The sequence below is a fragment of the Armigeres subalbatus genome, chromosome 3 (genome assembly GCF_024139115.2).
Source record: "Armigeres subalbatus isolate Guangzhou_Male chromosome 3, GZ_Asu_2, whole genome shotgun sequence".
NCBI classification, from domain to species: Eukaryota; Metazoa; Arthropoda; class Insecta; order Diptera; family Culicidae; genus Armigeres; species Armigeres subalbatus.
The window spans coordinates 132,565,143-132,592,898 of NC_085141.1; the positions used below are offsets into that span (position 1 = coordinate 132,565,143).

The window sequence follows — 27,756 nt, forward strand, 5'->3', positions numbered from 1 at the left end:
GGACTTGGGTCGTGACGTGGGAAGAGTCCCGCGATGATCCTCTCCAGCATCTCTGGAGACCGCTCTGTAGGGGCCATCGCCCCACGTGTCTTGGCCATTACGACCCTATAGGCGTCACCCCATGGATTCGCGTTGGCACTTTGACACAGGCCCTCGAAGCAGGCTTTTTGCTTGATCTAATCTCAGTCTTCAGAGCGGCTCTAGCAGCCACGAACGCCACCCGTCGTTCAACACGCTCCTCTTCTGTGCGTGCTCGCTGCATCCGCCTCCTTGCCCGTAGGCAGGCGCGGCGCAGGTTCGCAATTGCTTGAGTCCACCAGTAAGCCGGTGGTCTCCCATTCCTAGGGTGGACTTTCCTAGGCATGGTGGCATCGCATGCACGCGAGAGTACTGTTACCAGCTGCTCGCCTCTCAGACCGAGAGTATTGTGCTCGCGGCGGAGCGCTTCCTTAAACACCTCGTCGTCGAAGTATGATGTCTTCCACATATCCCTTCTTCCGTCCGCTGAATGCTGGTCGTATAGTCGATACTGTAGCGAACCGCCAGGTGGTCGCTGTGAGTGTAGCCATCATCTACCCTCCAGTTCGAACTACTCGTTTGGCCAGGGCTCCAGAACGTAACGTCGATAATCGACTCGGCACCGTTCCAGCTGTAGGTATTTTTGGTACCGACATTAGCCAAGTCCACATCCAACATGGCCAGTGATTCCAGCAGGATCTGCCCCCGTTGATTCGTGGATCGGCTTCCCCATTCCACGGCCCAAGCGTTGAAGTCCCCCGCTATCACCACCGGCCTACGCCCCATCAAGTTAGCCGTCAAACAATCTAACATTCGACCGAACTGCTCGATCGACCATCGAGGAGGCGCATAGCAGCTGCAGAAGAAGACCCCGTTGATTTTGGCAATGACGAAGCCCTCGTGTGTCGAAGACACCAACTCTTGAACTGGGTATTTCCCCGTTGTCCATATCGCCGCCATTTGAGACCCATCGGTGACCCAATTACCGTTCCTGGCGGGTACCCGGTAAGGATCTGCTATGATGGCGATATCCGTCCCCCATTCAGCAACTGTCTGACACAGCAGTTGCTGGGCTGCATCACAGTGGTTCAGGTTTAGCTGCGTTACCTGCACTGTGATTTTGCAGCACGCTTAAACGCCGGGCACTTCGAACCCCCCATGGGGTGCTTGCTGTTCGCAGCTTTGCTGGAACAGATCAAACAGTTGGGAGGGTTCGCGCAGCATTGTGCCTTATGTCCCTCCAATCCGCAGCGTCGACAGAGCTTGCTTCTGTCAGGGCCTTTGCAGTCCCATTGCTTGTGCCCCTGTTCCAGGCACTTGAAGCAAACTTCGAGTTGCTCATATATGCCCACAGGGCATACCGACCACCCCACCTTGACGCTCCCTAACTTGACTACCTTGGAGGCGTCCGCTGCAGGTAGCCGAACCAATGCTACCTGTGTCCTTGCCGGACCTTTCCGTAGCCGAACGGCTGCGGTGGACGCCTCCACTTCGCACTGTCGCCGCAGTGCCGTGACGAGCTCTTCGACTTCGGTGATCTCGTCCAGGTCTTTAACCCTTAGATTCACCTCCGTCGTGAGTGCCCTCACCTTGACCGTCTCGCCTAGGACTTCCTCCGCCAACTTCTTGTAGGCGGCGCCCTTTTGCGAGACGCCCCGCTTTAGCTCGAGGATCATCTTGCCCATCCGGGTACGTCTTATTCGACGTACGTCGGCGCCGAGTTCACCGAGCTTGACGTCACTCCTCATCGCCTTCAAGACGTCCGAGTACTTAGCCTCGTCTGTTTTGATGACTAGGGCATCGCCCCTGGAGCGATTGGCGCCTACCCTAGACTTCTTACTATCCTCATTCGCCCGGGCCTTCTTTTCGGCCCTTGACGTCTTCGGTTTCCTCTTGTTCTTGACCAGGGTCCAGGAGGCGTCATCCCCCTCTATTTCCCTGGTCTGGGGCGGCTGAGAGCTCTCAGCCTGCCGTAACCCCTTACCACCGTCTTTCCTGGGTGGACGGACCTTTCCAGGTCCTTCCTCCCCCGGTTTTGGAGGTACCTGGCCGGGGTTCAGCTTCCCAGCCCCACTACCTTTGTTCGGGGTAGTAACCCTCCGCGTTTTGGGGCGGCCCCCAGGGAGCTCATCCCCTGGAGACTGTCTCCCCCGTTTTTGTGTCTGCTCCGTTGGAGCAGCCACCCCCGACGTGCCTGCGAATACTTGAGCCTCAGTCTTGGTAGACTTTGGCACCACCGTCTTCGCTGGCACGCCCTCGGTCGATTCGACCTTGCCCAAATCCGCGAATTCTTGGGCCTCAGTCTGGGTAGACTTCGGGTAGAGTCGATGATGGCGTCCAGCTGTTCCGTCGCCACCTCGAAGGCCGAAAGCCCGTCGCGTTTGCGGTTCATCGCCTCCGCAAGCCATGGGCCGTCAATAACCTCTACCGGCGTTTTTTTAGCCGAGAGGAAGGTTAAGTGACCCACGCTGGCGCTGCGCACTGAGCTGCCGATTATTGCCTCTGGCCTCCTAGGCGGAGACCTGAACAACCCACCTCTTGCGAAGGGGTTGTCGCCTACACTACTAACACTAGTTGAAGAATTGTCTTGGTTTTCCATTTTGATCCCACGAGTTGCTCGGGAAAAGAGGTCCACCACGCCAGAGCCCAGTATCACGCGGTAAGGGACAATTACTGTGGGGGGTGCCCAGGTACCCCACAGGCTCCGTTAAAGGCCTAGCTTATTATTTCACCCCCCTGGCCATGCATCCCCTCGGCACGGGTCGCTTGACGCCTTGGGATTAGGGGTTAGGGACGATGGTCCCAGTCTAACTCGCAGTGGCCATGGGGAGGGGTCGTCAAGCCCTTGGACAAAGTCCCTGCTGCCCCGAGAATTTGACTTGTGTGCTCACCTCTATCATGCCATGTGAGTCTGACTTGGATGCTCACCTCTTTCATTCAATTCGCGCTAACACATACTACTCTAGTCATTCGACCTAACTCTCACTCTGGCATCCCTTATGGGACATTTTGCTTAGGTTCCCACTTCTGGCATACCATGTGAGTCTGACTTGGGTGCTCACCTCGCTCATACCATATGAGACTGATTTGTGTGCTCATTCCTTTCATACCATGTGAGAATGACTTGGATGCTCACCCACACTCCTCTGCCACGCTGCGGGGTTTCAGTAGTCAAGCGGTAGGTGCTCTCCAGTTTCTGCAAGTAACTGCTTACCCCCAGTGCTTTTGCCCAGGACGGGCCTACGTCTACTGCCGCACACCTTGGAGCTGTTGGACATCATCTTGCACGCATATTCGACATGGCTACCGAAGGTAAGCTTGTCGTCTATGATCCACGTGAACAACTGCATGTGGTGCCGACTTACGGTTATTGACGATAACCACCTCCGTCTTATGTTGAGCGAGCTCAAGGCCTCTCGCATTCATCCAGTCCGCCACAGTGCTGATCGCGTGTTCTGCGGTTAGTTCTACTTCGGGGATTGACTCCCCGTAGACCTCTAGGGTTACATCGTCAGCAAAGCCGACGATCTTCACACCAGGAGGGAACTTTAGCTTCAGAACCCCGTCATACATCAGGTTCCATAGTACCGGGCCCAGGATTGACCCTTGCGGGACTCCTGCGGTAATTGGAACACTTTTCTGACCGGTATCGATCTCGTATAGCAGCACGCGGTTCTGGAAGTAGCTTTCCAAGATCCGGTACAGTAGCACCAACTTAGAATTCGGAAGTCGGGACTTCCGAACCGAACTTTCTTCCGAAGTTTTATCTGTCAAACTATTTGATACGTTGTTTAGCGCATCTTTAGGCGAATCCAGCGCACTACTTCCGAAGTTGGGAAAGTTGCCTGTATCTGGAGAAAAATCTAACTTCGGTATAAAATGCGGTCTAACTTTGTTCCGGATAGACAATAAATGGTTTGCTGCCTCGATATTTGTGTGATCGAATTGAAAGAGGAAGTGACATTCATAGATATAACACTAGAAACGCGGAAGATGTAAGAACATCTAACTTTTTGCATGGAGCTTCACAAAATTCTTTGTTTTTTAAAGGTGGTATCAATGATTTCAATTCGATGCCTACACATATCAAACGTGCAACGACATTATCACAATTCAAGAGACTTTGTGTTTCACACGTAAAAGCTGTATTTTAAGCTACTTAGTTGACTTTTTAAAAATCATTAATTATTGTATCTTGACGAAGTTTGACCTACGGATATTTTGTTTGGACAATTGTGTTTTTCAATTATTGAGGCACTAATAAACTATTTTGTTCGCCTCGATGATGATGATGGATTTTATATTTATTGACGTAATTGTAATTTGACCTTTTTCTTGTGTAGTCTACAAAAGTTTGAGTCTCGCGCGCGTAAAGCAGATATGAATGATTTTTAAATTTATTTACAGACTGGCGCTTTTTCGGCTGTTTGAATGATTCTGCGGATTAGTAATAGGCTATCTAGTAGAGTTTGGTTTCCGCGGTTGATACCGAAACTTTTGATATCGACGGAGCGGTAACACAGGTTTTGATTTTGTTGACAGCGACATAGTTTATTAGATTATTATTGATGCTTTCGTGTGGCTAACGTTACTTGTAATAACATGAAACGCGATTCTTGGTGGAACTTTTGAAATCTGTGCGAGAGGTATCACAAGTTTTGCATTTTAATGAACTCGAAGCATCACTACTGATACTTATGAGAATCTGTAGATGAAAAAAACAGTTTTTCACATTTAATATTTTTGCTGGATAGTAATGGAAAGTTATGAAATTTATATCTGTGATGGTAATCAGATCATTTTTGATTTGTTTTGCAAATCTGATTCTGATCTGATCAAAGATAAATCGTCTAGCTCAAACCTTTGTAGGGGTATGTGGCGGGACCATCATCATCATCATCATAACTCGGACAAAGCCGCTTCACATCTCCAATAAACGATTTTTTTTAACTTCGAGGTATCTAGCGAAGTGTGTTTTATGCGAATGGATTTAATAAATTTCTCGGTCTATCTGTATTTCCACAACTTTTGAAATATCACTTGATTTTTCTTCGTTTTTTCGTAGATTTTTTCGTGGGGTCGACCCAATGTTTTAATATATCCAGTTAGGTTATAAAATTTTCAAATTAAATTAACTAATGCCTCCTCAAATAATGTAAAATTTAATTTAAAATTCAGATTATAATCATGAAGCAAACTGTATGCAAGAAATTTATACAAGTATAAAGGAAATTTATTGCTGTTTAATGCTGAACCAGATGAATCCTAATATGAAAATAATTAACCGTGAAAATTGATTTGGACAGCAACTAAAATTGTTTGTCGCCGTTTTGCGAAAAAAAAACTTTTTTTTATATATTACGAACCACCCAGCATGATGTCCCATATGTGCCACACATGAGTAGGTTAAAAAAAAGTTTGAAACTGTCTTTAAAATAAGCCTTGTGATCGATAGCAGCGTAGTAAAAAGGAACTTCAATGGCAGTCATGCCTTTCTTTCCAACTCCTGAACTGCCTTTATTACGGCAAGAGTCAAACCCTATCACAGCCGACACTGCACGCCTGATTAACAATTGAATAATTGATGGGAGAGACATTAAATTTCCATCAACCGAGCTCTGCGTCGGGAACTTCGATCCTGGAATCAGGTAGGAAACACAAAGGGAAACCGACGTAATTAGCAGTAAATGGTGCGGTTTCCGCAGCTGTTCAGGTTAGTCCGGTGTTGCATTCCACGTGGACAGTATTATATCTATGATTGCTGCCGACTGATGATTGCGTATACGAGTTCAAGCTCTAATTTTCTCCGATATCAAAACAAAGGCGCGTGCGGAAAATTGAATGGTAAACGTTTTGACTTTTCCTGGCCGTGTTTGAAATGCAAAAGGGGTAAGAGGTTACATGAAAGTTGTTGGTTTGATTGAAAGGTTGTAATCATTACCGCGTGTCCTTAAGTGGTGTTTTCACTCCTCTGGCGGAGAGATAAAGGACAACACTGACCGACGACGACGCATATGTTGCAGGGGAGTTAAACGCAGGTGCGCAGTATATTCGCCTGGAAAACCACGAACGATATGAATTATGAACTGTGTCCTGCAACGCAAAGGGGAACGTAAAATGAATAGCGAAATATTCCTAGAAGAAAATCGATAGAGTTTTGATTTTGTACTATCGATGTTGATTTTTTTTTAAATTTGCATGGAGTAGTGCAACTATAGGGGTCTCCAGTTAAACCTTTCGAAAAAAAATTTGAAGGAGTTATGAAAATTCTAAAACCTGTTAAATTGGAAATTCAATCTAATTTTAATGAACAAAAATCCAGGAAAATTCTGAAATAATAATGAAATAACGCAATATTCTTCCGAAAAAAAAAAAATCATAAGTTTTCCTCGGTAAAATCCAGAAAAAAACCCGGAATCAATATTGAAAAATTGATGAGTAAGAAAACACTTTTCTGGTTGCTATGGCTCTATCGCGGTCATGACTTCTTTCTCATGGAATGTAAAACTGAAGTATTGCCAATGACAACAACTAATGATTGTTTGCCGCGTATCTATAGAGAAGTTGCCGGATCTTAACGATGATTCCTGAGCCAATCGAGCATTGAGAGCTGTCAGGATCTGAGCCAAATGAACTTTGTTATTGTTGCGGATTGTAATGCGATTGTAATGAAAAGGGTTTTACGAAAAGTTTTGTCGAATAAACAGTTTATTTTACATTGGAAAGTTGAAGTAGTCTAGTTTATGCATGGTACTTTGTTCATTTGTATTGCACTTTCATTTTAGTGATAATGCACTGTTGGACGTTAGACAACGACATCTGAAAATGCCATTATACGCAAACGGATGGATGTGCGTGCAATGACAGGCAAAATAATCGTAGACTTTATTCAAATAAGATTCGATTTTGTTCAATAAATGCTTTGATAATTTGGCTCATTTGCATAGCACAGTGTCATTGTGAAAAGTTGCACTTGAAACGCAGTAATAAATCAATGAAATTCATGTCATGATTTATGGATTGTTAATAATTAGGTTTTTTGTATTCCACATTCGTCTCCCCACAGATATGGTCGAACCCGGGCTGAAGCTATCTAATGGGCCAGGTGCCCTCTGTAAAGTTTGCGGAGATCGCGCATCCGGTAAGCACTACGGTGTACCATCGTGTGACGGTTGCAGAGGATTCTTCAAACGAAGCATCAGAAGGTACAACTTGTAAATAACTTCTCATCGCGTGAACACTAGAGCGAACGACCATAAAACGTTTGTGTTTTGTCCTTTCCATGTTTTCGCCATTCCGGAACAGGAATCTCGAATACGTTTGCAAGGAGGGTGGAAAATGCGTTGTCGACGTATCCAGGCGTAACCAGTGCCAGGCATGTCGGTTTGCAAAGTGTCTGCAGGCGAATATGCGTCGGGAAGGTAAGCAAGCTTCTATACTTAATCTAATGCTTTCAAAGAAATAGTTCTGTGATTTTTAAATTTAAATTAAGAGAAGAATTTTTCTTGTTATTTCAGTACTTTAATGAAAAATATATACATCGTTCTTCTGAATATTGCATAGTCACAGTTATATTCAACTTCTACACAAAATCACGAGATCATTGATATCTAAATCGCTAACCATAATCGAACACTCCACCCGAAGAGGTGAGAAAAGTTCAGATGGCCAAACAACGAATAACAACAAGCTGTTGATTTAGCAATTAGGAGTCCTTGAATGTAAATACATTTTTCGATCCTATCCATTCACCGCGGCGCTACCGAAAAAGTTTAGCCGATTCAAGGAGGGTGACACACCCAGAAGCGACAGACACCACCGAGTACAAGCATTTTTCCTCGGATAGGAAACCACACCATGCCATCAAAAAAAAATCCACTCGGCACAGATAGGAAGAGAGAGACAATTCACTTGCTAAGTGAGCGAGCGTGGCAAGGATTTTTCCCATTATACCGTGATCCGTTCAACGATGTTGTGTGGCGAAAGAACTATTTTGGGGTGAAAGGTTTTCCGCCTTGCTCACGCCACGTGTTCCGGCTCGCATACTGGTTTTCAGTTATAGGCGCTTGTTGGAGATTCAAGACATGGACGGGGTTGCACTCTGTGGTTAAATGTAAACATATTTTGTTCCGATTGCTGTTTGGTACTTGTGTCCTAATTGCACCCTGAGAGATGGAAGTGATATGACAAGTGTTTGATTTCAGTTCACGTTCACTTCCCGCCTTATGTCAAATGTCGGTAGCATTTTATTTGATTTGTCTGCTACAGCCGAAGCAATTGGCCTGGAAGTGGAGAAGTAAATACTTCGCGGCGTAATGTAGCGATTGTTTGGGATGCATGTTTTTGAAACTGTGTCAATTTTACGTCATGAAAGAGACATCCTCGTCGGTGATTGAGGTTTATTACATTAAACCCTTCATATTTGATGAGTATTTGGTAAAGTTTATACCTTTTCTTCCTTTTCCGTAAAACTAGCTCATAGAGAGCATTTTGACTGATTATGAAAATATTCCATGTTCCTATTTATGTCCTTTGTTTCTTGCCAATAGCCGTTGCCGTTAAATAAGTATCGGTTTTGGCCTAAGCTTCCTATCCACCGGAAGATGGCTGCCATCTCAGATATAGCTTCCGGGTAAAGCATGTCTAGATCAGTCGCTGCATGCCAGATCAGACGCTGTTGGAGCCGCACGTGCTTATTGGTGGACTGAGGCTCGATCAGTCGGGTCAAATTTGTTTAGAGTCGCACCAGGACTAGGCTATTGCGTTTTGAGTAGCACACCGTCGCTATGTTGGGGCTTGTTTGCAGGTACATGCAGCTTTCAATAAAAGTTTAGCAGAGGCTACTGTCGAGCCCTGAGGCAGGCCTCAGGTTGTACCCTTCACTCTAGCTCAGTGATCCTCGAAGTGCGGCCCTCGAAGCCTTTCCCTGCCGTCCGCGAAGGGTATCAGAATATGCACTACATGTGGCCCATTGAAAAACATCAAATACAGGAAAAGCTTTCATCGTGTCCAGTTTTTCGTTGTACTCTGGCTGGGCATATGTCAAGTTTACATCATTATGATGTTCAAGAAACATATAAACCAAGAATCGTTTTATCATCATGATTAAATAAATTTCTCACTTCATACATGCTTTGTTGGCTAACGGCAACATACTTTGATGGTATTTTTGGCGCTTTAACCGAGCTGAATATAGAATGTTCTTAGTTAAAAAATAATGATGTCATACATTGAACCCTAATATGAATTCTTTCATTCTTCAGAATAAGTTAAGTTGTGGCAAAATTCGATTGGAAATTGCTTGATTTATAATTCCTGAAAACGTACTTCACACTAAGAAAAATGTTCAACGAAATCAAGATTTTGTCATGCTGCGATCAGTTAGGATGATGAAGAAAAGGTTTCCGGAAAATTTAATTACTTGGAAATAAAGGAAACGCGATGAACAGTTCAGATTTACTTAATTTTCTATTAAATAATACTACTGGTAAGTGGTAGTAGTTCGACTGAAATAATTGTTCTTATTTTCTGAATTTGTTAGTTTGCCCTATTCAAATGGGTTTACATTTGCAGAGTCCGACGTTTCGGCCCGTTATGGAATCTTTTTCTTGATGAGCATTTCCCTTAAAACACGAGTCGACACGACACATGGCTTCACAAACACGTTTCAAACATGCTGTCGTTATTTGCAACAACTTTCATTGAACAATAATCCTCGAGGATAAAAACAGTTCGAACTCTCAGAATCGGTCGACAAATGGTAATGTGGTAAAATAGTTTTGTCAACTAAGCCGAGGAGATTTTGTTGCGAAAGAAAAATTTCACGCCAAGTCTGGTATCGCAGAAGTGTGTAATAATGTAATCTCGACTACGCTGTAGAATGTAATGCCCTAAACCCTACAAGTATGTTTTTAAACAGATTCTTTTAATACTTTGTATTATACTTCAAAATTCAATTCGAAATGACAAACAAATATTGCAAATATATTGCGGCCCGCTTCAACAGTTCAAAATTGCTGTGTGGCCCTCGATAGTAAGCTGGCTTTGGACCACTGCTCTAGCTGTTGCCAAAAGTACAACTGCGCCCAGTTACTTCTAGGAAAGTACGGGGCTAGTCCATACAAGTAGAAGGCCAAACATATTTTTGCGTAATTTCTTTAATATTTTACATTAATTTCGAAGATTTATGGCTGAAATATGTTTTGACGTAGGACTTACGTCTCTCTTCACTATACCGGGTGTCATTCCAAAATATTCAAATCGACCGCGTTACGCTGTGTTGAAAGATTTCAAACGTTAATAGCATTCGTCTCAATGGACGAATTTCTGCGGTAAACCCCTCAATCGACAGATTTCAAGTATGCTTTTCATGTCCATGCTTGATAAGACCCGAAAAACTTGTTTCAATAGGCATGAAACTGTTTTCAATGAAAAACATTGAGATCAAAGGAACCTATAAATATGGGTACCGCATAATTCTTGCATCATTCCATTACCACGTTCTGATTGGTGCAGACACCAGCGAATGAGCAGCCGCTGGGTCTGCCGAGAAGCCATAAAATAGCGCAACGCGATTTTTTTCCTTTCATTCTGACCGCGACAAGCGAAGCAACCGCATCATCGATTGAACAGCATTCACACCTTTTAGCAGGGAATGAAGTCTGCACCGACCGCTTTTTCGGCTCGGCACCATCGAAGCCACCATCATCAGCCGAAACCTAGCCAGTACATCAGCAGTCCATCCTACAGACCCGACAAAGCAGCAATGCTGAGCAGATACCGGCAGCAGCAGCAGAGTCGAGCCGAGACCGGCCGGCATCGGTGCTGAGCCGAGACAGGCTGAAGAAAAACCACATGATGCAGCATGTATGTCCAAAAAACAAACGGTTCTTCAGAGAGCCAATATCAATATCAATGCTTTCAATACACTTCGGGATAGAAATTGTACTTGGGTGTCAAATCCAATATTCTAGTGATAAAATTGTATGCGTGATTTTCATAAACAGCGTCACAACTAACAGTGGATAATTTTTCTGATTTAACCGCGAAGTGGACGAAGGACTTCACTTGACCATGCCTAAAAAGAGCAATGGGTAATGTTTTCAACATAACCGTGAGCAGACGTAGGATTTGTATGAACGTAACGTATTTACATTCAACTTCTAATAAATAAATACATAGTTTGCTTTGTTCCTAACTATTAAGCCCTTATTTACTCAAGCAAATGTAGGTCATTTATATATATATATATTTTTTTTTTATTAATGATAGTATTTGAAGTTCAAAAATTCTATTTATAAAATTTTCAGTCCTGGGCAAAATGTCCCGTTTTCCAAACAAAGAAATACAGCACCAATTTCGTTGCTTCTTTTTGCTAACAAGAAACAAGTCAAGGAGCAGTAACCCTACTAAAATATAGGAGGTACTGCTAATGCGTCAAAGAAAAATTATTCAATGTTTTGATTCCAAATTCTACGTCAAGTTTATTAATACAATTTCTCAGAAAATGCAAAACAAAGAATAAGATAAAGTTTATTTAAATATTATATTGGAAATCATTTTTTGAGAACTTTTTTAAAACATTTACAAGTAATTTGATATGAAATGACTCGTACCCATCCCGGGATAATGTGGATTATGAAACCAATCACCTGGATGAGCAGACCAAATCTCTCTAATTTTATTCTTCTTTGTCCACCACCGCTGCCCTCGCTGCTTCAGCCATCATCGGCCTCTAGCCGTGAACTCCGAGCGATACGATGGGCGATTGCATCCATCGCAACCGACCCCACTGCATCCGACCATCATCAAGCACAGAATGACAAAAAAATGCGCCCACTTCTTTCATGCATATTCGCAGACACACCGGCAGTTCTACCGCTGGTGACTGCATGATGTCGCTGTGTAGGTAAACATAGCGAACGAACGAACGAAACGAAAAAATGCGCGAGCAAAAAGCACGTCAGTACGCGCTGCTGTCACAAATTGTAATGACTCGCACACGGCAGACACTGCTTCTTTTATACACAAAGAAAATCTTCCGATAGACCCGAAGGCCCGTGACATATCGCATTCTGATGTCCGTGTTAGGAACGCACGGGATTGGTTACATATGAAATTTTTACTGGATTTGACAAGAATTGAAATTTTTAATAGCTTATCGTTAATAATCTCAAGTTTCAATAAAATACGCAAATTGCTGGATAGTGTTCGAGTCGATTGATATATAAATCTTAAAAATCCATCGTAAGATAAAAGCGCTAGTAACGTTCAAAATCTTCCCTTCCAGCGTAACGCTCTCGATTTCCAAAAATCTAAATGACACCCAGTATAGTAAAGAAAGACGTAAGTCCTACGTCAAAAAAACATGAGATGTCCAAATCTCTCACATAATATTTGGATATTTGGATTAAAAAAAACACCGATAACAGCTCAAACATTAATAAACTATCAATCGATTTTTCATCAAATGTTGGATTATATGGCATTGATCAAGAAATATGTAGATAAACATTGTTTGATACTGACCGCACACAAAGCGAACATGACTGAATGATCGTCCCATGTTACCAATTCTAAATCTTATCACCCGAAATCCCATGTCCGGGTGTTTCCTTCCTTCTACTACTAACAATGTTGTCTCAGAAAAGAACACGTACTTCTCACCTGAACTGCAATTCTAAGCTCGTTTGCCCGGCTTATTGGCCTGTATCAAGCGAAAAGTCCCGTTAGGAAATAGACGCCAGCAGCGAGCAACAAGCGTAAACAAGAAGAAGCCCTTCTCGAACGCGTTGATGATGATGACGCTTTGGCTGACAAAGAAGCGGGATACAAGACACTGGCTGATTGGCCCACCAATTGGGAAGCAGAGAAGATTCAAAATCTATATAATAAAAATGAATTGAGATTTCCTTCCTGACGATTTAACTAGCGAACGGGTTGATCAACTTGCAAGATTTATCCCTAACCAATTCGGTTTGGGATCCGCAAGGTTTGTATCTACAAAAAAGTTGGTGAATTTAACGGGGAAATGTAAAAAAATCATCTGAATACAATTTTGGGCCAGCTGTTGAGGAAAACATAACAAACGCGCGGAAATTGATCTAGAATGCGGCGCTGCAAATAGTTCATTTTGACATTTGCAACACCCGGGCAAAGCTGGGTCTCTTTCGCTAGTAAGGTATAAAAGAAAAGTGCATTCGCTCGCAGAGCATTCAGTCTTTTTTATACCACCACTAGAAATTCGCGGTTATTTGAAAAGATCGTTTTCTTACTTTTTGGACATAGCCGAAGCAAACAGCCTTTTTCAAGGCTCTAAGAGTTAAAAATAATGTTCTCCTTCAGTCGCTATAGCACGGATTAGGAGGCCCTACATCCCCTGCTGGGCCAACTTGTGGCTTATTTCAGGCAGTCCTTCAGTGGGAAGGTTGCCACTGTCGAGGCTAATATTCCGTGACCGGACAGATACTTCCTGAATTGCTTTTGATGATTCTTGTTCGAGGTAGATTTGATTTCTGTGTCGGTTTGATGAGAAGATTTTGCCAAGGAATGGTATGCAACGCCGATTATTTATCCAAAATAGTTGATGTGAGAAATTTGGACATATTATGTATCTTAAAGGCATGGTCAAGTCAAGTCCTACGTCCACTTAGCGGTTATGTCACAGACATTACCCACTGTTCGTTTTTTTAATCAAAATAATTCAACTTTCGTGTTACCTGTATGAAGGTAAATTAAATTTCTAATCCAAAAAAGTGAACAATTTTAGGCTAAAATGCGTTTTAACGCTTTAATAAGCATTTTAAAATTGACGTCCCATGTACCTTGCTGGGTGAAATAAAAAAGCATCAGCCGGCCCCCATTTTGTTTTCTCGCTTTCGTCAGGGCCAATTGGAAGTGAACGGATGTGTAAATTGTAAAAAAAAGGATGAAGAAATTTGAAAAAATGGATTAAATATACAACTGTATTTTGATTGTTATAAATGGTGTTTTGAAGCAGAACTATAAACGAATTCACCCGACACAAAAATATTTGGAATCAAAACCATTTAAGGTACCATACTAATCATATTGCTTGATCATGACTTTAAACTACCGGGAAAATCTATTACTTTTATTTTAATTCAATGGATTTCCAACTAAATAGTCGTTTCTAAATTTATCATTGATGTGGGCAGTGAATATTTTGAGCAATTAAATAATTGTGTGACATCGAAAACGATTTAGAATTTTTAATTGAAGGCAAAATCTGCAATTTTCATTTGCCCTTGAGTTTTAACATACATGGGGCAAGTGGGACATATTTGAACAACATTTTTTAAAAAGCTATTTTAATTGTTTTTAGATGGTTGTCTAGCGAAAAATAACTTCGTCATTTATATATCATATGGATCTGAATCAGATGCAGTTTGATTTCGTTGTTAAAAAGTATTGTACAGTTAATTACCAAATGTGTATTTTATATTCTGAAAATTATCTCCCGCGTGAAGAAGAGCAATGGCTATAACTATGCGATATTCTTTCGTTTACAGTACAAATCTAGAGTGCTTTGAGAATAGGTCGTATGTGCAAAAGAGAGCCTCTCTTCGGTTACATTCTCTTTCGATTATTACAAAGCTATACACAAATTTATGTTGGATTTTTTGGCAGATATCTAAAGACAATAACTTTGTCTAGCGTGCTAAAGTGAAAATGTAGCAGAAAATGCTAAACTTGCCGATCTATTAGCGAAAGAGAGCGTGAACAAAGAGAATCTCTCTTTTGCACATACGACCTATTCTCAAAGCAATCTAGAAATAATCTATTTTTTCTACAATAAGTCAACAGGAATTGTCTTGTGTTTTGTTATTTTCAAACTTCGCATTGATATGTTCGAAGAACAAGACTGGTTTGATTACTACACGGATAAAAATAAAAAAGCTAAATAGATTATCTTTTAATCTAAAACCATATTCGGTCTATCCACTCATTGAAAAGCTTAGATAGACAATAATGTTAACTTGCTTAACCAAAGTTTAATCATTGGAATGATTTTTTAAAAAATATCCAACAGAGATTAATAATCATTTATTCATTGGAAAGTATTGGTTTGACGTTTCAGAAATAAGATAAACAACATGTTTTCAAAATTTTATTTATTTATTGAATATATGAGCAATAAATATACAAACAGTATTAAATTCGACATTGTGGGGTAACAGCGAGAGGTAACAATAAAAGAAAAACAGTTCGAATCTAAAAAAAAATATCCGTCGTGACCCGACTATTCCGGATTTTTCATCTCAAACGACGGAACGGCGACGGTGAAATCCTGCCGTTTCCGTTCTGTGCAACAAATGATGAGCGCAGTGGTGTGTTCTGACATCTATTAGATGTATTTTCTGTCGAAGCACTCCGCTGCGCTCACTTTCACTTAGGGGGCTTTACAGTCTGAAACGTAATACCAAATTTATTCCGTATCACTATCGGACGACCTGATTTGACCCATTCAAAGGTGCTGTTTCCGTCATTTATCAACATCTTCCGCCATGCGATTCCTGGTGCGATCAAATAATTCCCGTGAACCAAATCCATCTGTTCCGGCTCCACTCCCATCATCACCATGTACAACACACGTTGGAGCATATTTGGACTTATTGCTGTGGAAATCAAAATATGTTTTCATATAATACTCCTCGTCGTATTTGGTTTAGGATAACACTCACCGTATAGGTCATCATTGCTCATTTTATTTTTAATCCTGCAGTCTCCTAGGGAATATTCCTGAACAGTTTGAACTAAATGAAGGGAAAAAATGACAAGTCCCAGCAGTAACGAAAAATCAGAGATAATATTAAACTCGATATTAAATACTCGAAAAGCATTACAATGATTAAAATAAATAAATAAACGTTTATTTTGTATGCTCTCAGAAGAATAAAATTTAGAAAAGCTCGAAAAATATTAAAAATTAAGCTAAAAACATTTTTAATTTTTATCCGTGTAGATAGAAACTGAGCCACTCACTCTTTATTGCTCATGCTATTTATAGATATCAAAATAATAATAAAGCTTTTGTTTACTTATGTGTAGCAAGTCTATGTACACTTTATAATAGTATTTCAATTCAGCACCGGGGGGCTAGCAAATCTATCAGAATAGGTACGGCTATTTTCACTTCCTACAACTAACTCAGACTATACAATATCTTCCCCCTTTAATTAACCTTCCTACAACCTTTTGATTTCAAATCGATAATTAGTTTTAATTTGTATAATTCAATCCTAGTTCAATAAACATATTCATCACACACTTTCTTTTTCTTCTTCCGTGTAGATCGCCTTAGAATAGGATGATGCTGTGGAGCTGTTGTTTCCGATGCTTGGTGACAGGGTCGTAGCGAATTTGGATGCAGTTCGCTCGACGCTGGAAGAGGTGGCTCTGGGCTAGGAGTAAACCCCCTGAATTCGTCTTCGCTTTCATCCAGCTCTGCATATTTCCTCTTTGCGCTTCGGTGCTCATTCGACTGATCATTCCCACTGCTTTGTTGTGGTAACTGGAGCGTCACAATACGCCTGCGTCCAGGTTGACTTCGAATCTTAATCTGCCCCTTGTGGGCCGAGACCAGAGTTGATCCGATGGATATCTGCAATATATTCGTAGAGATTCTTTTAATAAAAACTGCATCTAACCCATTTTTCAATGTCTTTAGTATTATGATTTTTGTAGTAAACCTTGTCTCCAAATTTCAAATTAGTATAAGGATCTTGATCGACATTTTCAATTTCTTTACTTTTTCGTTCTAATGGCTCGGCTAGCTGTCGTCTGTAGTTATTCTTTGGGTTGACTAAATCCAGTACTGTTTTAGGTTTATAATTAAAAACACTCTCAGACGGATACTTTCCTCCTTCAGATAGACAAGTGTTGCGGTAGTTAAAAAGAAAATAGTTTATCTTATCTTGAAGATCCATACTCCTCATATTTGAGTCTAACAGAAATTTCTTTAAAACCTCTTTTGTAACTCTCACTAACCGTTCCGCTTGCCCATTGCTTTGAGGATGGTAAGGCGGGCTTTTGAAAACTTGGATTCCTTGTCTTTCTAGGAACCCCACGAAATTATTTGAATTGAATGGTGGGCCATTATCTGTCACTACTACATCCGGAAGTCCGAATGTAGCAAAGAATGATATAAACTCTTTGACAACTTTCTCCGCATCTGTACCATACTTCATCCAGCTTATTTCTAACCATTTAGAAAAACTATCAACGATCAATAGAAAGGTACGTCGTTCGAAATAAAAAAAATCTGCATGAATTCTACTGAATGGCCTTGTAGTAGGAATCCATTCAGCAGTACCTTTATGTGTAGGAACGACTGATGTTTTAATGCATACTTCACATCTTTTACAAATGACTCAATGTCGTCATTAATACCGAACCAGTATAAACTCCTTCTAGCCTGCTGCTTCATTTTAACTATCCCGGTGTGATTTACGTGCAGTATTTGTAGAATCTTTCTTTGTAATGAAACTGGTACAATTACCCTATCTTGAAAAAGCAAACAACCTTCAATTTCCTCCAAGTCTTTATGCTGTGAGTAAATATTTTAAAACATTGATCAATTCGATCCGGCCAACCGTTTCTCATGAACGAAACGATTTGTTGTAAATAAAAGTCGTTTTTAGATTCTTTTGCTATTATTGTAGCGTCTAAAGGTAGCTCCTGAGAAAAATTTAAAAAATTTATGTGTTGTTTTTCTAAGCTTTTAGGGACTTCTATTTCCAACGGAAAACGCGAACAAAAATCTGCGTTCGCCATTTTACTCGCTGGTCGGTATTCAATGTTGTAGTCGTATATTGCTAATTCCATTACATAACGCTGTATTCTGGTTACTGAAATTGAATTCCGCCCTTCTTGCCCAGTATGCCTAACAAGGGCTTATGGTCTGTAAAATGGTAAAGCTTTTACCGAATAAAAATTTGTGAAATTTTTTTACTGTCGATACAACCGCTAACGCCTCCAAATGCAATATGGGCTAATTTTTCTGAGCTTGATTCAGAGAGAAAGATGTGAACCATATGGGTTGTTCCTCGCCATCTATTACATGTGAAATTACTCCACCAAGCCCGTACGAAGAAGCATCTGTACTAATCACTATGGCCTTTTTTGGATCATAAAACGTTAGAATGTTAGCCTTGAGTAACTTTTCTTTGCAATTCTTAAATGCCTCTTCACAATTGAATCCCCAATGAAACTTCACCTCCTTTTTTAATAATTGGTACAATGGGCTCAATGTAGCCGATAAATTCGGTAAAAACTTTCCATAATAGTTTATCAATCCCAGGAATGCTTTTAATTCTGTTGTGTTTTTTGGTTTTTGTGCCGCCACAATGGTTGAAACTTTTTCAGGATTAGGAAGAAGTCCTTTGTCAGTTATAAAATGGCCCAAATATGGCAGTTGAGTTACGAAAAACTTGCATTTTTTTAGATTAACTTTCACGTTTGCTTTCGATAATTTATCTAGAACCATTATTAGTCTATTGTAGCATTCTTCAAAATTCTTTCCTGCGATAAGGACGTCGTCGAGATAAACATAAACGTATTCAATATCTTGTAAAATGGTCTCCATCACCTGTTGAAATATGGCTGCGCTCGATGATGCGCCTTGAGGGAGCCGATTATAACTAAAAAGACCTTTTATTGTATTAATTACCATTATTTTTCTTGAATTGGTCGATAGCTGTAATTGTGTGTATGCTGTCGCTAAATCTAGGGAGCAAAATATTTTACATCCAGCCAATGACGCGAACAAATCCTGAGCAGTTGGTAACGGATAGGTGTTGGCAATTAAAACTTTATTAATTGACGCTTTGCAGTCTATGACCAGTCTGATGTCTCCATCTTTTTTAATAATAACGACAACTGGAGATGCCCACAGACTGGTTTTAATAGGAGTGATTATTTTGTCTTTCTCCAAAAGATTCAAATAGTCCAAAACTTTATCCCTGAGACGATAAGGCACATCGTAAGGTTTTCGGAAAATGGGGCGGTCTTCTTTTAACACTAATTCCGCTTCAAAACCAACAATAGGGGACGAAAAATCTCTATTAAAAATTCCACTGTAACGATGTGTTATGAAATCCAAAATTTGCCCTTGATTGTTTTCTATACTATTAACAGCCAAGTTCTCTGAATTAGGCAGTTGCAAAAACTGTTCTCTCCATCCGCTGTAAAATATATCCAACCAATCCCTTCCTATAAGCGAATTGAATCTATGGCCTCCATTTAAAACCACCAATTCCAATTTAGCAGAAACACCATTTAGGCAAACTGTAACAAACGCTTTTCCATAAATTTCCAAATTTGATCCGTTGATCACAACCAATTTCCTATCACTGTTTCTCAAACCAATACCACTGAATTTTGTTTGAAATTCTGTTCTACTAATTACCGACACAGCCGAACCACTGTCCACCTCCATTACACACGTCTTTCCTTCTATTCTTACTTCGAGTAGACAAGGCTTGCTTATTCTTCTTTTAGACGAAATCATAAGACACGGATAATCACCTTCTTCCTCGCTTTCTGAGCTATAATCAACTCGAAGACGCTTGAAATAATCGTGGACTTCCTTTGGTTTTACTTCTTCTTTCACCGCATTCACCGGTTCCCTCTGACTGTCCTTATACCGATAGCAGTTCTTTTGGATATGACCTCGCTTCCTACAAAAGTGGCAGACAAAATTGGCGTATCTGCCCCGACTCGAACTACGTTGGCCCGACCTTGACCGTCCTTCAAATTTTCTATAGCTTGTTCGATATTCACTGTTCCTATTATTATGCCTGTTCATGTCTATAGATCTACTACGGCTACGATCTTTTCTGTCTACTCTAGAATTCCTACCACCGAGTCGATTTTTAATTGAATTCACCCCAGAACCTCCAACTGCTTCGGCAAAATAAAGACTATTGTTGTTCGCCATCTCAAATCCTTTTATTATTCGCTCCGCTGACCGTAAATTTAGATCTTCTTCATTCAATAAACGCTTTTGCAATTCCCTATTAAACACGCCAAAAACTAGCTGATCTCGAATGGCGGAGTCACGGAATGCACCAAAATCACACGATTCAGCCAAATGCTTAACCGCAAGCACGTAATTTTCTCCAGTCTCGGTTGGACTTTGTCGTCTGCATCGAAACTTATACCGTAACATAATTTCGGAATCTATTTTATCTAAGCGTTCCTTCAATTTCTTCGTGATTTCCGAATACGATAACGTTTTGAGATCTGTAGCCGGGTACAAAAGTTTCAATTCCTCAAAAACAGCTAATCCTGCACAGCTCATAAAAATATCTTTTTTCCGTTCTTCCGTAATGTTATTTGACGAGAAAAAATACTCTATCAATTCTACGTAGTTCGACTGGTGCCGGGCACATACGGATCGATTGTGCCGATCAACGCCATTTTGGCTGCACCGAATCAAATTAACGAAATGTCCGCGCTTGAAACCAACAATAAACCAACAAGGAAAATGACCACGTACCTGTTATTCTATTCGTGCGAAACCCAAACGAGATGTCCGCCTCCCGCTGTTCTTAACCGCTCTTCTAGCCGCCACCGGGGAATTACGATGGATCTGGACCGGATTCTGCTACACGTCAGCGTTCTGCCTCCTCTAATTCACGTACCGCTACCTCTTACAGTAATTATAGGTGTACTTTTTGCGTCGCTTTACGACCGGCTAAAACACAATATAAAAATGTAATGGCTTCTCCAACAATAACTTTTATTCACTATTCGCCTGACAAGACCTCACCTTGTGCGAATCACCACCGTACACGAGCTTGAAAAACACGGTTATTTCACCGCCGCCGGTATTCAGTGCTCTGGACCACAAATCCCCAATCTGGAACAATCACGACTCTACCGTGTCACGAACACTTCACCAATCACAAACTCAACTAAATTCTCTAGTTTACTAGTTCACTTTTCGTTTTTCCCTCGTCGCCAGTTGATATGTTCGAAGAACAAGACTGGTTTGATTACTAGATAGAAACTGAGCCAATCACTCTTTATTGCTCATGCTATTTATAGATATCAAAATAATAATAAAGCTTTTGTTTACTTATGTGTAGCAAGTCTATGTACACTTTATAATAGTATTTCAATTCAGCACCGGGGGGCTAGCAAATCTATCAGAATAGGTACGGCTATTTTCACTTCCTACAACTAACTCAGACGTTACACGCATCAGGTTTTCAGATATATAAAAAGCTTAACACATAAATTGGCTAGTTTGTTCTGTTACAAATTAAAAACACTGCGCATCGCCTAAATGAAAATGTTTCTTCTGAAGTACTGATTTATGTAATAATTTGTGTTCTAAAAAGAGAAATATTTATTCATATGAAAACTGAATAAAGATTTGCTTATCCTTGCACCTAAAACATTTGATACCAAAGTAAGCTAATGGAAAACAAGACAACAGCCAGCTAAACGATAAATCGGCTGTTGTCTTGTTTTCATATCTGCTAACATTATAATCCCTTTCTTGTTGCAAAAATAAAGTCCGACATGCAACCAATCTCCATTCATGATGTGCCAATACTAATACTCAGAAATAATATGAACAGTATATCTACATTCCTCAAATTAGTTTCGTTCGACAGTAGAAAACAGAACAGGTCCCACTTGCCCCGTTTGATGGGGTAGTGGGTACCGAGGGTAAATTTATTTCTAGCACTACCAATATTGTTATAATTGAATAAATGGCTTCCAACACCTCTACACTTCAACAATGGAAGTATATAATGATGTATCAGTGGTTAATGTTCGGAAATAACCTGTGTTCTAAGCATGCGTTAACAATTTTGATGAACTAGCGTTTTTTTAGGTCCCACTTGCCCCGGGGTACCTTAAATAAAACGAAAAATGTGTGCAAATCATAATAATGGAACCCGATTTAGCACGAGGAAAAAAAATACATTTGCTCTGTTAAAGAAATTGGAACGCAGAACAAACTTTAAAACTTGAACTGTGAATACAAAATAAATGTAAGTGCTAACTAATTAATTTTGCGTAAGACGAAGTTCGGCGAGTCAGCTAGTATTAAATAATGAATTTATAAAGAAGAATCTCACTCCCGTTCTCCAGAAATACGCCAATTTTAATGTGCAACTGTGGTGCAACTTTTGTTATCAGTAAGAAACATGTCAACTGTCACAAGACGAGTTTGGTACTTTCCATTTAATTCCACCACGTTTTGTAATCTTTGCCGATACGTATTTCGACCTCAACTGTGAGGGCGTCTTTAGTGTCTCGCACTTGACTCGACTAAACCCATATGAGACACTCGGGACAGTAATGCTTTTATATGCAGTGATGTGCAACATATTTCAGTAATCGTATGTTGACTTAAATCAAATGTTACGAATACATATTTTAAATATAATTTCATAACTCCATAGTAAGATTGTGATTCAATAAGCGTTTAATCAAACGTAATACGCGTAAATTATTAGCAAATTGGCAATAACTAGTTATTTATCAAATTGGAACATTCCTACCTATGTAACAGCAAGATGTGTTCATTTAATGATCATAATCTTCAACTCCATTATCATTGAACGCCAGCTTTCCTTTATTCCAGTGCTCAAGGGTGACATGTTTACGACAAACACTCTTCGTGAGAACCACAACGGCTGCAATCAATACCATCATCGTTAACTTGTTTCTAAAGTCATTGTATTCCCGCCACCACATGCCCCATTACAATATACCACGCGTCACTTAGACTAACCGGAAGCATATTTGTCTTTTTTTTCTTGTTCCCAGCTGTTCAACACGAACGTGCCCCTCGCAATTGTGCCTCACTTGCAGCCATGAATGGAATAAATCCTTCCGATTTCTACACCTCGCGAACGTTCGCGATGCCACAGACAAATCTATTCTTCCCGCTCCCGCTACACATAACGGCTTCGTCGGCGTTCACCCCCATGGACCCAACCCGCTTCATTCCTCCGTACGGGAGTACAGCCATGTTCGATCACTTTCCGCCGACGGCATTCGGGGCATCTTCTGCGCCACCCATGTCCGCCAATGTGAAAAGCGAAAAATCAATTTCGGAGTCAATTTTCACCAAGATCACCGGCGACACGGCTCCACTTCAACCGCCACCGTCCTACACCATCAGCGCTATCCTGAACTCCAGTAGCGTGGCCGCGAAAGAGAACGAAGTGAGCAGCTCAGAGGAAAGCATCAGCAACCAACCGACGAATAGTGAAAAGTCGGAAACGGACATGCTGCTCGAAACTGCAGCCAAGCTGCTCTTCCTAGCCGTGAAGTGGGCTAAATCGGTGCCATCGTTTCTGCAGCTGCCGACCGCCGATCAGAAGGTGTTGCTGGAGGAATCGTGGGCGGAGCTGTTTGTGATAACCGCAGCCCAATGGGGGCTACCGATCGATAATGGTGAGTTTGTGCAGTGCGGATTTTAGCATTGGAATGGGGAATGGTGTTAGTGATTAATGAACAAAGACTTATAGGTTTGTGGTGTAGAGTTAATGCTCTCTGGTTTATGCTGATAGTCCATAGTCATGTAAGGAACAGTGGGGTAAGTTGGTGAAGCAAATCTCATAGTTCATATCATCATTAAGGTACAATTAAAGTTGAATATAATATTGAAATCTATCTATCTATATTTATATATATATATATATATATATATATATATATATATATATATATATATATATATATATATATATATATATATAAAACAAAGTTGGCATTTGTACGACCGCGCATCACTCAAGAATAGACAACCCAATTTTTGCTGATTTATATCCCTTTTCTTCTTCTATTTACGAGGAAAAATGTTAAGATGAAATGGAATACTTTAAAGATCAATGCCCAATCTTTTCGTTGGAATGGTTTTTCGTACAATTTTGCATGATTTTTTTCAATTTTGATCTTCTATATATATAAAACAAAGTTGGCATTTGTACGACCGCGCATGGCTCAAGAATAGACAACTTAATTTTTGCTAATTTATTTCCATTTCTTTTTGAAAAAAAAATGACAATCGAAATAAAATCTCTCCGATGAAATGGTTTGTCGTGCATTTTGTATGATAATTTCAAACCATGTCATCTAAGTTGACATTTTCATCAGATAACGGAAAGATCGATTTTTGTTAATTTTGGTTTGGCTACTAAATTAATTCGAAAAGTGTCATGATAAAATAATTTCGAAAAAGGAAAAATTATTTTGAAAAACCGGTTTGTTTTTTAGATAAATTGTGTCGTAAAAAATATATCAGCAAATTGATCAGTTTTGGGCCAGACAAAGTTCGCCGGGTCAGCTAGTTTATTATATTTATGACAAGATTTATAAAATGATTTCAGGATAAAAAATAATTGAAAAACCAAAAAATCCCTATCGTGATGTGCCCTAATTTCGCAGGCGCCCTAACTTCGCGCATTATAAAATAATTTATTTTTTTAAATTTTTAAAAATCTGGGGGATTATAAAATATCATTGATGTTGAATGTATTTCACGAAAGAATTTGAAAAACAAACTTGGTTTAGTACATCAAATAAACTTATTTCAATTTGATCCTCCCATCGACCGCCATATTTGCTTGTGCTTAGCACAAAGACGAAGAACATGACCCAAGTAAACAAATCATTTAATGATTTTACGGCACAAAACTGGCTACTTTTTGGAAATATTTGTATATGTTTATTCGTCATTACTATTGAAAAGTGTAAAATTTTATGTATTTTGTGTTTATTTAGACTTTCGCTTTGTGCGCGAAATTAGGCATATGAGAGTAATTAGGGTGCCTAATTTCGTTTATTGTTGTTACAACATTCTAATGAAATAAAAGCAATATACAGCAACAGGACAGTTTTACATTGAATAGAACCCGAAGAGTTCATTCCCATACGCTTTTTATCTAATTTTCAGGCGGATAACCACCGACATCGACTAATGTTGACTTGAAAAATCTCATAAATTGCAATACAGTGTTGACCCGATTTTGTCACTCCCCGATTTTGTCTACCCCCGATTTTATCACGTTTTCGACCCGATTTTATCACGTCCCGATTTTGTCACGTTTTCGACCCGATTTTGTAACCCCAAAATTTTTTGTCATTCTTTTTATTTTCGTAAATAATACCAAAAACAGCATTGATTTTCATGAAATAACTTTCACCGCCTGTAGTTTATTACGAAAGACTTCTGAGTACCTGGGAAATTTTCTGTAAGCAATTTCAACAAGAAATAACGGGTACCGTTCACGCATTTGGCTTTTCCAAGGCATAAAATGATTCATATTTGTGGAATTAATTAAAAAAAGTGATAATATTTTTTTTTCCAATTTTGTCACATACCCTGTTTTATCACCCCGAAATTCACCAGAAGGTGATAAAATCGGGATATTACTGTAGCTACCAAATCCGATGTGTAAAATTTTCCATTCCAAACATGAGCGAAGTTAGGAACACTTTTGCGCGAAATTAGGAACTATCCTATTTTTATGCGCGAAAGTCTAAATAAACACAAAATACATCAAATTTCACACTTTTTAATAGTAATGAATAAACATATACAAATATTTCCAAAAAGTAGCCAGTTTTGTGCAGTAAAATCATTAAAAGATTTGTTTACTTGGGTCATGTTCTTCGTCTTTGTGCTAAGCACAAAAAGATATGGCGGTCGATGGGAGGATCAAATTGAAATAATTTTATTTGATGTACTAAACCAAGTTTGTTTTTCCCTGTCCATGGATAAGGGGATTGACGTAGGTAAATCAAGTGTTGAAATAAAAGTACAATCAAATCGCAATTCCCTGTTAATGATTAGGTGTTTTCAAGCTAAAACTTATTTAAATTTGAAGCCATCATAAATCACGTTTAGCACACTAATCAATATTTTCTAGAAAATATTGTTCTATATTACGCGTTGAGTGAAATTATATACTGTAGTGAAACATTTATCACATTTGTCTTAAAACATGTTTTGGTAATTGACGCTTGATTTACCGTGCCTCCAAGCTACTAGTAGTCGTGGTGTCGCATGATCTAACAACATCTGCCTATCAGTAGAGTTGGGGGTGCCGGCAGGGCTCAGTAGGGGTCTAACTAACAATTATATTACTAACAAGACCCTGAAGCGAACGCTTATCCGCTTCTACAGTCCGATTCTATTAGTTATTCACTTATAGTAGTTAACTAATATCCAGTTGTAGTCAATTATGTTTGTAGCTGTAACTGTATACATAGATTCTACTGTAGCTATTGTAACTATAGATGTGTTTGGGGTTTGACAAGACACATATAGAACTTATAGGGTATATGTTGTGTTTATATTTGAATTTGTAATATCAGACATAACCAATTACTAACAATATTTTATACTATTTTGTTAACTGCTTTTGTATCATACTAATATTATAAACCTAGTTCATATTGTTAGGAGGCAACCCCTATAGCAAGCCGTCCCCATCTACATCACCAATAGTGTAGGTGCTATTATCATTCTCACCAGTTGACAGTTCATTTTATGTTATGTTCTTTTGTATTAATTATAACAGATAACCTTGTAATAACAAGATCGCGTGTTTTAGTTTCTTCCGTAATTTCGTGTTTTATTCCGGTTTATTCCGAGGCCATCCGAAAACCATTTCAGGTTATGGGCCCAGAACGTTTTCGGTATATCGGTCGAAGTGGTTCGCGTGATGGAGGAGAAGCCGGAACGTATGTTTTTGCCTCTGTTTGATGGCACAAATTTTTCCGCCTGGAAGTTCAGGATGATTATTCTTCTGGAAGAACACGAGCTCGTCGAGTGTGTTCGGACGAATGCCAATGAGATGGATGAACTGACGGATGCACCAGGGGATACAGCCGAAATCAAGAAGAGGAAAGAAGTGGAACGGCAGAAACGGTCTAAGCTCGACAGAAAATGTAAGTCCCTATTAGTGTCTCGTATTCACGACTCGCAGCTTGAATACATTCAAGATAAACAGTCCCCGAAGGATGTCTGGGATGCCCTGCAGAGAGTTTTCGAACGTCGGAGTATAGCGAGTCGAATGCACCTCAAGCGGAGGATGCTATCTCTCCGTTTCGCCGGCGGGAAGTTTGCAACAACATTTCCTGCTGTTCGATAAACTTGTCCGCGAGTATCGCTCAACTGGTGCAGATCTGGAAAAGTTGATGTTATCTGCCATCTACTGTTGACACTAGGGCCATCGTATTCTGCTGTAATAACGGCACTCGAAACGATGCCAGAAGAACAACTTTCCATTGAATTTGTGAAGTGTCGACTACTGGACGAGGAGACGAAACGGAAAGGAGTAGATTCATTTTCCCTCACCAACGAACAGACTGCTTTTGCCGGATCGAAGCAGCAGTATCCGAAGAAAACATTTAAATGTTTCGGCTGCAAGAAGGATGGGCATAAGATATCAGATTGCCCGGTCCGGAAAGAGAAAAGGAAGACAGAGGAAAGAAAGTCTAAGGCGCACCTTGCCAGTAAAGGTGACGTGTGTTTCGTAGGTGTGAGCAAAGGAAAAGAAGAAACAGTGAAGTCGGATCGAATACAGTGGTATATTGATTCTGGCTGCTCAGATCACCTAGTTAACGACAAAACACTTTTCGAGGAGTTAAAACCTTTGCGAAAACCGGTGTAAATAGCGAGTGCGAAAGTCGGCGAGACAATCGTGGCCAGGTATTCCGGCACGGTAAAGGTGATTTCAA

At 40.2% G+C, this 27,756-nt stretch overlaps 1 protein-coding gene and 1 long non-coding RNA gene across 2 annotated transcripts in view; one reads left to right on the forward strand and one right to left on the reverse strand.

Moving 5' to 3' along the window:
* The window catches only part of LOC134219463 (nuclear receptor subfamily 2 group E member 1-like), a 68,437-nt gene that overhangs the window by 22,497 nt on the left and 18,184 nt on the right, over positions 1-27,756 (forward strand). Inside the window, exons 2-4 of the mRNA XM_062698194.1 lie at positions 7,085-7,223; positions 7,324-7,439; positions 22,831-23,463. Coding sequence (XP_062554178.1) covers positions 7,087-7,223; positions 7,324-7,439; positions 22,831-23,463 — 886 coding nt within the window. The 5' untranslated portion in view covers positions 7,085-7,086. The remainder of the gene's footprint in view (positions 1-7,084; positions 7,224-7,323; positions 7,440-22,830; positions 23,464-27,756) is intronic.
* Positions 16,255-21,087, reverse strand: LOC134219464 (uncharacterized). Its single transcript, XR_009981574.1, has 3 exons — positions 20,813-21,087; positions 20,540-20,737; positions 16,255-16,642 (listed from the first exon to the last, which is right to left on the reverse strand). It is a non-coding gene; the product is annotated as an uncharacterized LOC134219464 (long non-coding RNA).